At 44.5% G+C, this 16377-nt stretch overlaps 2 protein-coding genes across 14 annotated transcripts in view; one reads left to right on the forward strand and one right to left on the reverse strand.

Moving 5' to 3' along the window:
• Positions 1-3787: 3787 nt before the first annotated feature.
• On the forward strand, positions 3788-7301 carry LOC6500314 (solute carrier family 23 member 2). Its single transcript, XM_001952915.4, has 4 exons — positions 3788-4021; positions 4948-5549; positions 5612-6128; positions 6262-7301. The coding sequence occupies exons 1-4, from the start codon at positions 3989-3991 to the stop codon at positions 6811-6813; spliced, it is 1704 nt and encodes a 567-aa protein (XP_001952950.1). The 5' UTR covers positions 3788-3988; the 3' UTR covers positions 6814-7301.
• The window catches only part of LOC6500245 (serine/threonine-protein kinase par-1), a 39705-nt gene continuing 30126 nt past the window's right edge, over positions 6799-16377 (reverse strand). For 8 of the 13 annotated variants that reach the window (XM_014910952.3, XM_014910955.3, XM_032456427.2 and 5 more), the window contains 3 exons: positions 15514-15638; positions 7975-12010; positions 6799-7919 (listed from right to left, as the gene is read on the reverse strand). In XM_014910952.3, the coding sequence (XP_014766438.1) occupies positions 7865-7919; positions 7975-12010; positions 15514-15638 (4216 nt within the window). In that variant the 3' untranslated portion in view covers positions 6799-7864. Of the gene's footprint in view, positions 7920-7974; positions 12011-12410; positions 13280-14341; positions 14669-15513; positions 15639-15977; positions 16107-16377 lie in introns of those variants that run through there. The other 5 variants (XM_044718347.1, XM_044718350.1, XM_044718351.1 and 2 more) reach the window with 4 other exon arrangements.

Here is a 16377-nt window from a genome sequence, read left to right on the forward strand (position 1 = left end):
GCTATTTTTGGTGAACATAGATATGATGGTTAGGATCCAATTGGATTTAAAAATAATGAAAAACTAAAGCTATAAGGGTCAGCCGTTGTAATCCAAAACAATGTTTATTTTGTTATTAGGCATTTAATTTTTGATAACTATTGGCACCTTAATTGTGTTAAAAAATGCCGGGGAATCCAAAAGTTCTCGACCAAAATATTTTAAATAATTTAGAAAGCAGAGACAGCCAGGAGCCGCCTCTAAGGCCGAGCGCCTATTAAATGATTTCCAGTCGATAACTATTTTCAACAAAGCATAATTGTCTATTATAAACTAAATAAATATTAAATGAATACAGAAAAATGTGTAATACCATGTAAAAATGAGTAGCAACAAATACAAGATGCCAAGAGTCAGTCCCACGTAAAAAATCTGATGGATTTTAAAAACAAAACTAAATGTGAATTGAATGTATTTTTTAGAGGTTTAACGTTTTTGCAATTTAAATAAGTGTTGTGGTTTCAAATCAGGTAGTCTTTAGCCAAGTGACTCCCATACATATTAACGTGTAAACAAAAATATATAAGTAAAGGTATATATAGTAAACCACTAGTCAGCGAACTTGGACGAAGACGTAAAAACAAAAACGTGAAAACGTGAAGAAGGAAAACAAATCAAAAGGAAATATTTTAAATTCTATGTGTAAATACTATAGTGAGCCAATGCCATCTGTTTAAGTTTGTATTCTAGTGACAAATTATCTTAAGTTGGTTGGTTAACGCATAAAAAACTATTCATAGAAGGAAGAGAGAAAAAACAACAAACCCCTTTCTTCTAAAATAGCACCATGTTTCATTCTCGAAATACGGTCCCCTATTTAGGTATAACTGATTACTATTTTTATTATTATACATTTTTAACTGCCTAACACCTAAGTTGATTGTTTCTTTGTGTTTTTGTTAATCGAGAAATTTAAATTAAACATCTATCACTACTGTTTCCACCTGTTTCTTAATGGGCACTGAAATCCGTGAAGGATTCGTGTCCTAGTAGACTAAGGTTCGTTGTGGCTAAAACTAAAAGTTGGCACAAAGATTAATATTGATGTTCTATTGGCTCTTGTTAATGTATACTATGGTTTACTGTACGGTATTGTTAATATACGACTACGTTACTGTTTAAAATATTTTATAAATGTATACAAATGTAATAAAAACCATTAAAAATGATGAAATGTATGTAAATTTACAGCATTGCGGCGGAATGTCATTTGCACTCTTTTGCTCTTCTGGTTAAATGTTTCCTGGTCTCCCGCCTTCAGTTTCTATTATGAATAATGTTAATAGATTATTCTGTTGAAGATAAGCATTGCTCGACTTGTGTTCTCACGGAATTTCATACCATTTCATTTTCTATATCAAGTTTCCACAGCCACACGGTCAGTTAATAAAAAGGTAATAGTGGGGTCACTTCATTAAAAGCTTTTTTTTGTCTTGTTTTCGCCCATTTTCTACTTTAGGCTAGGATTTTTTTCAATATGTATATCTGGACATAAAATAAATTATCTATTTTCATTTAGCAAAGTAGCCTTAAGGAATCCTGAAGTTGAGCCAATAAAAATTCTGTTCAGATCCCTACACAAAATTGAAGATTCGGGAAAATAACTTTTCTGAATCTACGAAGTATTACCAAAATTATTCTCATTCAAAATGAATTCAAAATTCTCTCAAGCCTTTTTGAAATTGTTGCTTGATTATATTATTCACCACTGCTACCACAGTTTCGATAAACATTGTGGCTGCATTCGAAACATAGTAAAAACTAATTTTGAAATTTTTGGGTCGCGATGGCTATAATTCTTTAAAATTCTTTAACAGAAATCGGATTCTCATTTATGATCCTTTAAACAATCTGGGAACTTTTCTCCATCGACTATATTTTTGTTAGGAATCATCGGATTTTCATCTGGGATACCTTTAAAGAATCTAGGAACTTTTCTCCATCGATCCCCATCAGCACTTTGTCACCACAGTTTCGATAAACGTTGTGGCTGCATTCAAAAAATGAATTTTTAAGGTTTTGTGTCCCTTGCGAGGGCTATATTTTTGTAAGCAGTCATCGGATTCTCATCTGGGATAGCTTAAAAGAATCTTGGAACTTGTCTCCATCGATCCCCATCAGCACTTTGTCACCACAGTTTCGATAATCATTGTGGCTGCATTCAAAAGATGGAAAAAATGAATTTTTAAGTTTTTGCGTCCCTTGAGAGGGCTATATTTTTGTTAGGAGTCGTCGGCTTCGCATCTGGGATAGCTTAAAAGAATCTTGGAACTTTTCTTCATCGATCCCTATCATTTTTTTTTCACCACATCTTCGATAATCATTGTGGCTGCAATCAAAAGATGGAAAAAATGAACTTTTAAGTTTTTGTGTCCCTTGCGAGGCCTATATTTTTGTAAGCAGTCATCGGATTCTCATCTGGGATACCTTGAAAGAATCTAGGAACTGTTCTCCATCGATCCCTATCAACTTTTTGTCACCACAGTTTCGATAATCATTGTGGCTGCATTCAAAAGATGGAAAAAATGAATTTTTAAGGTTTTGTGTCTCTTGCGATGGAATTATTATACCCTTGCAGAGGGTATTATAATTTTGGTCAAAAGTGTGCAACGCAGTGAAGGAGACCTCTCCGACCCTATAAAGTATATATATTCTTGATCAGGATCACCTCCTGAGTCGATATGAGCATGTCCGTCTGTCCGTCTGTCCGTCTGTCCGTCGGTCCGTCTGTCCGTCTGTCTGTTTCTACGCAAACTAGTGTCTCAGTTTTAAAGCTATCGAGTTGAAACTCTGCACACACCCTTCTTTCCTTTGCAGGCAGTATATAAGTCGGAACGGCCGGGATCGGTCGACTATATCCTATAGCTGCCATATAACTGATTGATCGGAAATGCCATAACTTTGGTGTTTTTTAAGTTAGAGGGTTGGGAGTTTCTACACATGTTATATTTGACCAAAATATCTTATGTACAAAATTTCGTAAGGATCGGCCGACTATATCCTATAGCTGTCATAGAACGATCGAAATTGGCATAACTTTGGTGTTTTTTAAGTTAGAAAGATGGGATTTGGTAGAGATTCTATTTTGGGAAAAACAATCTGATTTGTCGAATTTCATAAGGATCAGCCAACTATATCCTATAGCTGCCATATAACTGATTGATCGGAAATGCTATAACTTCGTTGTTTTTCAAGTTAGAAGGATGGGAGTTTCAATGGATTCCTCTTTTGGCAAAATAATTCGATTTGCCAAGTTTCATAAGGATCGGCCAACTATATACGATCCGCTATATATCTAATAATATAAGATGCGTGGCGCCACCTAGCGGACTGCGACTCAACTGCAAGGGTATATAAACTTCGGCTCCGCCCGAAGTTAGCTTTCCTTTCTTGTTGTTATTTAAATCTGAGATACGTTTAACGAATCTGGAAATAAACCGCCAAAGTTGAAACTAGTTCCACTTTTTACTGGTTCACTTTACTGATTCCCGCTTGGTATTTTTCGCGGGATTTTTTTTTTTTTTAATTTGAAGTGGAACTGTGAAATCTAATTTATAAGTTATAACCCCCTGAGCCTTTAACGTTTTTCAGATCCGCCTAAAATGTGTTCGCCTTATTTCAAATCCTGCAATTAAATGGGGTAAAATTTTGGTAAAGAAAAGCCAAGAATGAAATACAGATGCAGCTTTTATTGAGAGAACCCGTAAATTAAATTGATGCTGCTTGTTGTTCTTTATTAAAAGGCATTGGCACTCTCCAAGAGCTTTCCGATTTAGCTGCTGGCGAGTCGAGGGAAATTCGACAGCTGGGTGATATATGTACATCTTGCCATTGCGTCGCGGGACTTTGGTGAGATCGGTTGTCGTGACGTTTGGTATTCCTCGAGAGTTTTATCGTTCGGTTGCCTAAATTGTTTTATGGGGGATATAAACTGGGAGCTGGTCTGATCATGGAGCTCAACAGTGTTACCTTGGAGGAGGGCGTAAGTTTTGGGGCTCCGCACATATCTAATATTTGGGGTTTCATAAATCCGCACGGGTTTATATAAGAGGAGTGTACCGCGGACTAACAAAATGTTTGTCTTTCGGCGTTCTTTCTATTTCCTGAGTATTTCTTTTATCTTCTCTCAACTGCACTTAAAGCTTAATTGTTGTTTATTTGCCAATTACATTTCTTTTCACATTCGACTGATGAATCCGGAAAGATAACACCCCCCAATTAACAGTTCAATCTAAAATATATTGCCATTTATCAAGGCAGTAGTTGCCTGCGACTGCAATTTGTTATATGCATTTATGCGCGCCAAACCTTTCAGTCAACAATGTTGGATATCGGCAACACAATGATTTAGTAACTGTCCAGCTAATCAGATACTAATTTATGGTCTGATTAAAATTGCTGAGAGCCCGGCTTTCGTCGACTGTAGATCTGATACTCACGCTCAATTAATCACGATTGGCGATCCGAGCCGTCACTCAAACTGGGCTTAGGTTAAGCCCTCCTGCCTGGCCATAAAGTTATGCAGATTAATTCAAAATGTAATTGCAAGTCTTATAAATAAAACAATGAATTTTCCGCGCACTACAATTATACAATATAAAGTCGGAATATCTCTATACGCCCGATATCAAAAACATACTCATTAACATAAGTAAATACAAATTTGCATTAATAAAAAAATAATTACACTTCGCAGCCATCGCTGTATTATAATTTACAACCTAGGATAGTTAATTAACCGACTGGAGATTAATTAAGAATTTGGATTTTATAGAACAATATATGTTGCATATATGCAGCATGTCTATTTTGCGGTAACCATTATGCTAATATTACCGCAAAATGCTAATATTTCCTTATGCTACTTATGCTTATGAGTTGAATAAGCAATTTTGTTTCGATTACCAGGGAGATGCTTCAAAAGCTCGTACTCAACCGAAGGAGAAGTCCAATCCCCAACTGCTCTACGCCATTAACGACAATCCGCCATGGTACCTGAGCATCTTTCTGGCCTTTCAGCACTATCTGACCATGATCGGAGCCATTGTCTCCATCCCGTTTATTTTGACGCCGGCGCTGTGCATGTCAGACGAGGATGCCAACCGGGGCATCATTATATCCACCATGATCTTCGTCACCGGGATCGTGACCTACTTTCAGGCCACCTGGGGCGTGCGATTGCCCATTGTCCAGGGCGGTACCATATCGTTTCTGGTTCCGACCCTGGCCATTTTGTCCCTTCCCCAGTGGAAGTGCCCTGACCAGGCTGTGATGGACGCCATGGATGACGTGGAGCGCGAGGAACTGTGGCAGGTGCGCATGCGGGAGCTGTCAGGGGCCATTGCCGTATCCGCCATGGTGCAGGTGATCCTAGGATATACGGGACTGGTGGGCAAGATCCTCAAGTATGTGACCCCGCTGACCATCGTGCCTACAGTTTCGCTGGTGGGTCTCACCTTGTTCGAGCACGCTGCGGACACTGCCTCGAAGCATTGGGGCATTGCTGTCGGGTAAGATCATTTGCTCAGAGAAAAGGTTAAAGAGACTAAATTTGCTTTCCCTATCCACACAGCACCACTGGCATGCTGACGCTTTTCTCGCAGATCATGTCCAATGTTTCGGTCCCGGTTCCGGCTTACCGCAAAGGCCACGGACTGGAGGTACGCCAGTTCCAGCTGTTCCGTCTGTTTCCTGTCCTGCTGACCATCATGATAATGTGGGGACTGTGCGGTATACTTACGGCTACCGACGTCTTTCCTCCGTCTCATCCCTCTCGAACAGATGTGCGCCTTAATGTCCTGACTAGTGCCAAGTGGTTCTACATTCCGTATCCGGGTCAGTTTGGATGGCCGTCGGTCACGCTCTCCGGAGTGCTCGGCATGTTGGCCGGAGTGCTGGCCTGCACCGTGGAGTCCCTGAGCTATTATCCCACAGTCTCTCAGATGTCCGGCGCCCATTCGCCCCCGCTGCATGCGATCAATCGGGGCATTGGCACCGAGGGATTGGGCACAGTCCTGGCTGGTCTGTGGGGAGCAGGCAACGGGACCAATACTTTTGGAGAGAACGTGGGCGCCATTGGTGTGACCAAGGTAAGATGTAAACTTAGCTGCATTACTAATCGCCGACTCATTATTCATTCCTTCAATTGGGAACAGACATTCTGGTGGGTAGTGATATCTACTCGGCAGTTAGCATTGGAATACTAATGGTAATTTTTTACAGATTGGCTCTCGTCGCGTTATACAGTGGGCCGCCCTTATCATGGTCCTGCAGGGCGTGATCGGAAAGTTTGGAGCTATTTTCATCCTAATTCCGGACTCTGTGGTGGGCGGTATATTCTGCGTAATGTTCGGGATGATTATAGCCTTCGGCCTGTCCACCCTGCAATATGTGGACTTGCGATCCGCCAGGAATCTTTACATCCTGGGGCTTTCCATATTTTTTCCCATGGTGCTGTGCCGCTGGATGCAGCAAAATCCGGGAGCCATAGACACTGGTAACAAAACCGTGGACTCCACGTTGTCGGTGCTACTAGGAACGACTATTCTAGTGGGCGGAGTCCTAGGCTGTTTGCTGGACAACCTGATTCCTGGAACTCCGGAGGAACGAGGTCTCATTCAGTGGGCGAAGGAGATGCCGTTGGGCGATGACAACGTCAACGATGGCACCGCCACCGACTTTGACTTCCCCTATGGAATGGAGACTATTCGGCGCTGGAAGTGGACCTACTACGTGCCGTTCATGCCCACCTACAAGCTCCAGAAACAGAGCTAATAATGGGAAACAAAATCAGAAGCAGAATAAATTGTGATTCAATTTGTATTTATTTTCAGAAAACGCTTCACGTTCTTCCCATCTAGTTACATTTGAACCTCGATCTGTGTATCTAGCCAAAAACTTTAACATACTACTTAAGTTCCGTGTTGTGTTTTACATTTTCCGTTCCATTTTAGTACCTTTTAAATTCGCTTATTGTTGTGATACGATTACTATAACTCGTTCCTAACATTCCGCTCACAATTCGCATATTTTCTATTATTTCGCAATAACATCAATAGTCCTAGCAAACGAAACTTCTACCTACTAGCTCTAAACTCGAAAACAATCCGTCATTCAGTTCTTTGTATAATGCAAAAAATTGTTAAAATTATTATTATTAGAAATTTTAACGCATTTTCGGCGCGAGGTCTCCTGAGGAGCACAAAAATAGCTAGAAAATACATATTCATATACTCGTATATACCATAAATCTGTGAAACACATGTCTGTATTCTCTGAAGCTTTTTCTGCCTCCTGCTCCTTCCTACTTTCTTCCTTCCATTACCCTCTTACATACTTAAAGTTAAAAAACCAACGTTTTATGGATATTTTGGCTACATCTATAACCGCCAGAGGAACCAAGGCACAATTATTTGAAAATCGTATGTATGCATTTGTGGCGCATTCTTGTGTGGCGCCATAGCGTGCTCACAGAGTAGCCTTTGGTGGGGCCTCTTTATAAGGAGCTTTACGTCTTCGGTGACACTACGCTACAATCGTTATAATCGCTATAAACGCTACTTATCCGCTATATCGGAGCTACAACAAACCTACAACTAGAGGGGCAGAGTACCTAACTTTGGCTGGTTTCATACAAAAAGTATCCAAAATCGTCTAAATCTAAGAGGTGTGATCCCGGACCAGTCTAGAACTTGTGCTGTTCGGCATGGTGGTGCTGATGTCCGGGCTGGATCTGGCTGGGGGCAGATTTCAGTTGCAGCTGGTGGTGCTTTTTCCGTTTCGTGTAATAGCAGAAGATGCAAAAGCCGTTCTGCGGAGTGGTACATCAAATGTTGGTCGGACTTCGTGTGGCCGAGGAAGTGCGGTAACGGGAACTGGACCTGAGGGTATCAAAAAATTAGCATCTTATGACCAACAAATGCTTTGAACACTCACCGTGAAATGCTTGAAGTGTAGTCCCTGACTGGAGTGCGCGCCTCGCGCCTCTGGTAGGACCTGTCCTCGTCGCTCCTTCTGCTGCTACTGCTCGTAGTTGGCGGTTCCAGCAGCGACATGGTCCGGTGGTCGTATGGTCTAATCGACCGTCTCCCTAGAGTTGCGTAACCGTCCAAGTGGCTGCTCCCTGCGGCACTGCTTCCGCTGGCGGAACCCGATGGCAGAGTGCCGTTCAGGGTGTAGGAGGACCTTCGCTTTGGGTTATAGGTATTGTAGTAGCCACTGGCAATGGCTCCAGCTCCATTGCTGGGACTGGAACTGGAGGAGCTTTTGTAGCGCATCGGCACACTGGAAAGGCTGTAGTCGTGCGGCGTTGTCTCGTAGCGCTTACTGAGGAACGAGGGCGACGTGTTCCGGATGTCATTCAAGCTCTTCCTGGGCTTGCTGGCGGATGAGGAATAGTCCAAGGTGGAGCGGTACACAGGAGGCTTCAGCTCAGTGCCCACTGGGCTCAGTTTCAGCGGCCTAAAGAACTGCTGGGCTATGTCGGGAGAGTGCGCCCTGGCCGGCTCTACGTCTGGGACGTGTCTCGAACGGGTGGAGTGCTGCTCCCGGTAGTAGTCCCTTACCGCCGAGGGACCCACTATGCTGCTCGTCCGCCTCGGTTTCTTTTGCTCGTTGAAGCGACTGTAAAAGCTGCGTCTTTTGATTCTGTCAATCACACTCTCGTTGGGATCAGAGCTCTCGGAGCAGCGCGTCGGAGAGGACAAGGACGCCCTCGAGAGTCTTGACACCGTCGGCGATGGAGTGGCATGCAGCATGTAGTTGTCCTCGGAGCAAATGGACCAGTTGTCGAAATACAGCTCGGGCTCCTCTGTGGGAGACAGAAAGGTCGACGTGGAGGCACAATCGTCCTGGTAGCTGCGCGAGTCCGAGGAGTAGTTGGCAATGTTCTCGAAAGACGGTGTCAGCAGGGGGTTATTACGGTTGATCTCATGGGCGGAGGATGTCCTGTAGCCAGAGGTCTGGGAGCTGCCGTTGTTGTTGGTATTCGTCGAGTTGTTGTTGGTGGCGTTCTCCACCGATTGCTGACTGGAGCTGTTATTGGAGCTGGTGCTTTTCATGGCGCCGGGGTAGGGCGGAAGGTTTGAGTAGATATTCAATCCGCCGTTTCCATTTATTAGAGCCGGATTAGTTTTGCTTCCCCGGTAGCTGCTTCCACTTCCGGTGGTGGTTGTTGTGGTGGTGGGGCCGCTACTCGGAGCAGCACTCGCGCTGGTACTGGCCAGGTCCAGCATTAGACCCTTTCTCTTCTCTTTGTTGCTGGTGGAGGAAGCGTTCGACGCCGAAGCCTGGTTCTGTTTACATTCCGGACAGGCGGTGTCGCAGTTGCAGTTCTCCTCCCCAGACGGAGTAGCCTTCGCCTTCTTCACCACGTTCTGGTAAATGGGTGAGGTGGGTAAGGAAGCGTCCAAGCGCTGCCCCTGCTCCTCGCGCACTTGTCGCTCAATGTTGCTGGTGGAGCGAGTGCTTCGAACACGCCTCTGCTCGTTAGTCTCCCGGTCGAACCGACGCAGCAGCCCTCCCAACATCTTGTTTACCGCTCCTCCTTGTTTTCCCTGATTCTCCACACAAAGATCCTCCACGCTTGCAGCTCGCTTAGGGCTCACTCTGCCACTCGGTTGCGACCTGGGTACGGACCTCTCCCTCAAAGACCTCAGAACACTGTCGAACCGTGAGCGCTTGTCCACGCGTCGGTCATCGGATCCAAGGCTTCCATGATCCAAGGCCCTGTCTTCGGTTCTGTTTACCTTCTCTGGAGAGCTTCGCTGCTCCTCGGGAGATCGTTGCTTCTGACTGCAGGCCAGAGAGGCTGCGGCTCCCATGGATGTTCCCTTTTTCTCCTTGCTCATAGCCGAGTCTCTCAGCTTTTCAAACTTCTGGCCCAACGCGTAGAGCAGACCTTTGCTGGTTTTCTTTTCTGGAGACTTATCCTTCGCCTTGATCACTGGACTGGACTCCTTCGAACTGTCTATGGGTGTGCTGTTTGCCGTGGTGGTGGCTGTCGTCGTCGTGGTTGTTGGAGGTGTGCTTGGCGTCACAGGTGAGGGCGGCACGAGCTTAGACTTCTTAGAGACCTTGATAATCTTTTTAATAGTCGTGGGTCGGGAATCGCTGGATGATGAGCCAGTGTCCTTGATTTCCGAGACGGTATTCATGGTGCCGGTTGGCGTGGCTGAGAGCGACTTTTCCTCCGACGTAGATTTGGAACTAACGGGCGTGGTTTTCGTTGCAGCTGCTTCGGTAATCGTGGGTATGGCTACCCCACTGCGAGTCACCTTGCGCAGCTCCTTGGGGGTGGCCAGCTTGGTGGCTGGATAACTTTTTGGCCTCATCAGACGACTCTCTCGGGGTGCAGTTTCTACCGATGGGTCGTTGGAAACCCCTCCTCCCAAGGGTAGCTTGCTGGGAAGTTTGCTGGAACGGCTTGGATTGGGAATGGGTTCGGGTAAATCGGAAGATTTCAAGCTCAAGCCAAGATCCTTCATGGGGTAGGATTTGGGACGTTTTAGTTTAGTTTCCTTGGAAGCGGATAAATCATCAGGCAGAGTATCAGTACCTTGTTTAGTTTCGTCCGTATTTTTGGTCACTTTCTTGACCTTTCTCACCAAGGTGGTAGTTGTAGAGGTGCCTGATATTTTCACTCCTTCCGGATCATTCGTAAACGTCTCTTTGGGCTTAAGCTTCTTCACTTTTCGCATTGTGGAGGTGTCCTCTGACTTTTCCGTTTCTAGCTCCTTCTGTGATCTAACGGCGGAAAGGAGCTGCAGTTCTTGGAGGATCTTGTCCGCCAGTTGATGTTTGTCTAGATCCGTATCGAAGTCTCTGGCTCGGGAAACGCTTCGTTGGCGGGAACTGGAAGTCTTAGCAGGTTCCTGATTCGATTCAGCGTCCGGAAGGAGCTCCATGCTCTTGTTTCTGGAGTGCCGCATGGACGATCGTGAGGGCCCAGTTTCCAAAGGAGCCTGCACTGCTACCTGCTCCACATTAGGCAGACTATGCTTGCGACGCCTAAGATCGTTCAGGGGCTCTTCCGGTTGACGATCCACTGATTTTTCTCTGATCTCCCTTAGCATGCTCTGAGACTCCCGATCCCGGGGATCGTCGAAGAAGTCCGGTCGCAGAAAGCGGGAGATGCGTCGCTGAGACGAGCGTCCAATCCTCAAGGAGCTGGAGCCCTCTGTTACGGATATTGGGGCAGGAGGGGGAGGCGACATACAACCGCTCGGCGGTCGACCCGCCTGGACACCATTGCTGCTGTAGCGCTTCTCTGCCGCATCCTTGGGTGCGATCGAAGGACTCGCGTTGCTGGACTTGCTCAGGTAGGGCGAGTAATATTTGTACTTGTCGCTGATGTCACTGGTGTAGGTGCTACTGCTGCAGAGCGAAGACTTTCCGTAGTCGTCCCGGCAGACACTGCTGCTGCGACTCTTGACCTTGGCTTCCACCTGACCTTGTGGTGCTATTCCAAGTTGTCCATGCTGGACATTCTGGCCATGCTGACCCTCCGGCCCCGCGCCATGTGCTTGGCCTCGGCTGAGACTCCTCCTGTAAATGGCGCTGCTGGCGGAGGTCGTCTTCGGTGCATCCATCATCGCGGATTTAGGGAACTGTAGCTCCTCCGGTGGAAGCTTCTCTTCCGGCGCGTACCCCCTTCCGCTGCTCTGACTGCGCTTGTACACCTTGGGGGTAGATGCCGAGCAGGGTGCACTGCTGGTCTGCACACTCAGTGTCCGGGAGAGTTTTCTTGCCTGCGTCGGTGGTAACTTGGCTAGAAGCTGCTCCTGAAAGCATTTCGGCAATCCGGGCGTGATGCTGGATAAAGTCTCCAAGTCCTTCTTGCTCAGACGCAGGCGCGACAGGTCCAAGTCGGCTAGGTCCAAGGGCTCCTCGCTGTTCGTGGAGCCGCCTGATCCAGAGATCTTGTCCGAGTGAGCTGGCGCTGAGCTGGGTTTGCTTTTGCCTTGATGGTGACCTGAAGAAGGGATCGAGAAAAGCGGAAACATCTTGAGGAGCTTCTTTAGAATTGAAAGCAAGGTTTAGCACAATGGAAGTAAATAGGACTTACTTGAAAACCGCGTATGCACTCTTCTGGACTTACTTACATGACTGCTGGAAAGAACGCCCCGGAGATTTTGAAATTTCGCTTTCGTTTTGGCAACCAAAAGAATTCTTTTTCGAGGAAAGGCAACAAAAGCGCAAGCTTTTCAAATCGAACACTTAACAAACTTGCAGGACGAAGGATTACAAGCAATCCAACAAAAGTTATCAAATTAAAACACAATTGGGACAAAACACGTGCAGGATACAGGTACGGGTACAACTTTGATTTATGTTTTATTTATCGATTGGTGTATAAAAATAGTTGATTCATGTGGAATGTTTAGTCAGTAGTTTAATATGTTTTTAGTTTTCAGTATTAGGATTCAGTATTTAGTTTTTAAATTAATAGTATTGCTTAATTAATATGCTTGAAGCTTTGCGCTAATGGAATTCTTGACTGAGGCGTATGAGTTCGAGTTGAATGACTTGATACGTTTCTCTTAACAATTAATTTTAAAATCAAAATCACAATAATACAATGTTCTCAATTGCATATGGAAATGTTTCGTTCTTGTTGCTGCCACAGAAAGTGGCAAACACAAATTAAAATTTCTAGACCAGTTGCAGCTGGCAATTAAAAGGTGTTTCAATTAATTTTTCCTCTTCTCTTCTCCGATTAAGAGAAAATAAAAATGTACATTAAATTTTGACAAATTAGAAGGGAATCAAAGAATACCAGCCCAAAACAGAGACACAACTCCGCTGAACCACGCTGCACCACCTCAGTGCTTCTGTGGGCTCTTAGCGGCGGCGGTGCTGCCGCTACAGATTGCAGGCGTGGATGCGGATGCGGATGATAAGGCCGGGACTTTGCTGCTGTCGCTATGGCTGCTCCCGCTGCTGTTGCTTGTTTGGTTGCCGTTTCTGGATCTGTTGTTGGTGGGGCCAGAGGCGGAGGTGGTTTTGGTAGTGGTGGTTATTGTTAGCTGCTTTGGAACGCCGCCTACATTGACGGCCACCGTTTTGGCCGTTTTCGTCGTGGCGATTACGGCCGGATGCGGGCTGCGGGTGGCTGTGGCTGTGGCGGTGGCGATGGTGGTAGTGGTGTTGGTAGAGACGGTGGGTTGTCTGAACGGACTCTGGTTAATGGTTATAGCATGCTTTGTGGGCGTGGTAGTAGTAGTTAAAGTAATTAAACCAACTGTAAACGAAAGTAAGTGGGAAAAGTGTGTGTAAAACGGCCAATAATAATTCAAAATAATATCTAGTATTTTTTCAAAAAACACAAAGAGTTCGAAACTGCACTCGAGGATGATGTGGTGGTGCGACGCACTAGTAACTACGATTTCGAGGATTTTTGTTTGTTTTGGTTGGTTAGGGTTCTACGTAATGATGATGAACGTCCCGTACTCCGTAGATTAGTAGCTAAGAGAATTTTTCACTTCTGTACAATATCGTATTCAAAGTTTTGGACATTTTTTTTTGAGGCTCCACTTGTTTCCAAACATTTTCAAAGAAATTGCTCACAATTTGCTCTGTTCAATATTCGATTCTTCAAAAAAAGCCCAGAACTCAGAAATTTGCTTTGCTGTTTGAACTTTTTAATGGAAACTTAACATAGTTTTAGTGCCAAGTTAGTGGGTTTCTTTTGTTTAGCTTTTTCATTTATTTTTTAAACGGCATGTGAACGGAGTAAGCTACATAGAAAAGCTTCGAGTGTCTTGGGTGGGTGGTGGGTGCGCATGTAGTTGTATCTGCAGGTGTGTGGGTGTGCGTGTGGCTTAGTGGTGTTAACAAATTAATTCTTGTACAACACAGATCGGGTTTTAATTTAGCAGTTGTTTGCTCGGTTTTAATTTTGTTTGTAACTAATTAAAAAACATAAAAAAGTAAAAAAAACTGGGAAACTCAACTTGAACAACTTCATAAAAGTTTTTGTTTGTTTTAAGGGTTAGCTTGTTGTTGCTTGTATGAGGAATATATATTCAGATATATATATATATATATGTTGGTTTAACGATATTTAACGATTTGGTAAAACTAAAACAAATTTAAGGTAGCGGGGCCATTTGCATAAAACTGTACAACAATCAATTTACCAAAACGGAACAGTAGTGGAAACGATTCTTTTGGTTGCGAAAACAAAATCTTGGTGGTCGCCCACAAATAAAATAACAAAATGTTTGTTTGTCTCCTGCCCTGTTTCTGGGACTGTTTCTTTTTATTGTCATCTCACTGCAAAATGTATTAAATTGATTAGGTGTTGGGTTGGTATCATTCGCTTTAGTTTATTTCACTGCTTGATTGTATCGTTTGATTAACATTAAGTACAATTTATTTCCTTGGGGCATCATCTTAGCGATTATCGATATAACATTTGGGTCGGGGTTCTTGTGTGTTTCTGGTTCTGATTCTGTCTGATTCTGGTATGTCATACATAATATGTTAAATATAAATATTCCTTGAGCTATATAACGGCGCCGGTATACAGAACTTTGAATACGATTCGTAACGCTTTTATTGACTTAACAAACTTCTTGAGCTTCTTGAGCTTGGCTTCTTCAGTACTTCGGGTTTATTTTGTATACAACTTTATTTTCACATAATTCATCATCATTGCATGGAGTGCAGAACAAAAATTGGAAAGGCAAATCATAAGGGGTAGAGGGGTAGATATTATGGTAAATAAATAGGCGTAAGTTAGGCGTGGGTGGGAGGTCTCTAGTGCGGGGTAGTGGTTGTTTCGGTTTCAGTTTCAGTTTCAGTTTCGGTTTCGGTTGAGCAATAAATAGGTAAGAGTAAGATCTGGGTGAAGCTTCAGCGGCATTGGGGTTAATAACAAAAGAGTTGTGCTCTAAATATACGTAGATTACAGATATAGATAGACAATTTATATAGTGAATATAGAGAGAGATTCAAAAATTATGCTATTAAGAACTGTGCGCGCACACAAAACACAAAATTCAAAATTAAATATAATAGTTCTCAACGCAAAAGTGTTTTCTCATTGTTTAAATTGTTTAAAGTATTAATTGGCATTTTCACTTGATAATTACAGTAGACACTAAACGATTAATTATTGTGTGTTGCTGTTTTCTGGTATTGGGGATCAAAAATCGGGATCAGACTAAGTAGATCTGTTCATTGTTTTTAGCAGACATCAAAACTACTTCGAAGGTAAAATAGTAGATTTAAGTATACGGATGGTATAGATATATGGTAAAGGCGTATTGCAATTATCATTGTTCTTATTTACGAATAGCATACGATGCAGCTCTTTATGTCTACTTGGTTTTTGTGTGTCTGTAAGCGGCGTCTCCTTCGTTTCAGCTGCCCGCCTCGGATCCAGTCACAGGACCTTCGGATCTAATCCTTCGGCGCGACCTCACACACACTACTGATCTAGGAATTTACTCTTTAATCTGTGATATTCACCTCTTGGCAGGGTGGCCCCGGTGCGGGAGAACATCGACTCCATGTCGCTGCCCAGGTCCCGGGACATGCTGTGCCTCCAGGGAGCGCCCATTCCGCCGCTGTGGTTGCTGCTGCTGTTCAGGCGGCTGTGGGAGAGAGCGGGGAAGAGAGTGGAACTGGTGAGTCTTTGTGTTGTGGGGCACTGCGGGGACAGCCGAGGGACTTGCACATTACACGGTCACAGCACTGCACACTTACAGGCAACAGTGGGCGGGGCCCAGCCACCTCCGCAGGTGCTCCGTAATGTTCAAGGCCCTCAGGCAGCGATCCCTGCACCTGGAAGCAGTCAAGAAAGCGTGGGGGAGAGCTATTCGGGATGGGTTGTGGTCTGATAGTTCTGATGGATTGTGCGAGGCGGCAAGCTTCTTGACGGCCGCAGTGCGTTCTAAACGACAATTAAGGGGATCAAGTCTAGGCCCCAACTGTCGTTTTATGGAACGCACTGCTTGCAGAAGTTCTGGGACTGTTTGGGAGTCCTTTCGGAGCCAGGTACTTACACTTTCTTCTTCTCAACCGTCTCGCTATACGTATAACTAACTTGGGACCTAGGCCCACTGGGCATTCGATTAGTTAAGCGCAGAGTGCATTTTAGATATATTTTTTGGATGGAGTTAGATGGAAGCAGTGGGGCAGCATGTAAGTAAATGGACAACAACAAGTTCGCAGTTAATGTTCGGATGGGAGCGTCAGTGCTGAAGAGGATGCGATAAGCACACGCCAGGGCATCCTCTTCAAGTCACAAGGGCCGAGCCAGGAGCGGCTGCCTCGTAATCAAATCAACTCCGACGGAATTTAATGAAATTATTAACTAGAGTCACGTTTGCA

This window comes from Drosophila ananassae, chromosome 2L (genome assembly GCF_017639315.1).
Source record: "Drosophila ananassae strain 14024-0371.13 chromosome 2L, ASM1763931v2, whole genome shotgun sequence".
Taxonomy (NCBI): domain Eukaryota; kingdom Metazoa; phylum Arthropoda; class Insecta; order Diptera; family Drosophilidae; genus Drosophila; species Drosophila ananassae.

Bases quoted from the DNA above. Each gene is read 5' to 3' on its own strand.
- LOC6500314 (XM_001952915.4), top strand. From the start codon at position 3,989: ATGGAGCTCAACAGTGTTACCTTGGAGGAGGGC. The intron at 4,022-4,947 runs GTAAGTTTTGGG...TTCGATTACCAG, and splicing joins GTGTTACCTTGGAGGAGGGC to GGAGATGCTTCAAAAGCTCG. The intron at 6,129-6,261 runs GTAAGATGTAAA...AATTTTTTACAG, and splicing joins GCGCCATTGGTGTGACCAAG to ATTGGCTCTCGTCGCGTTAT.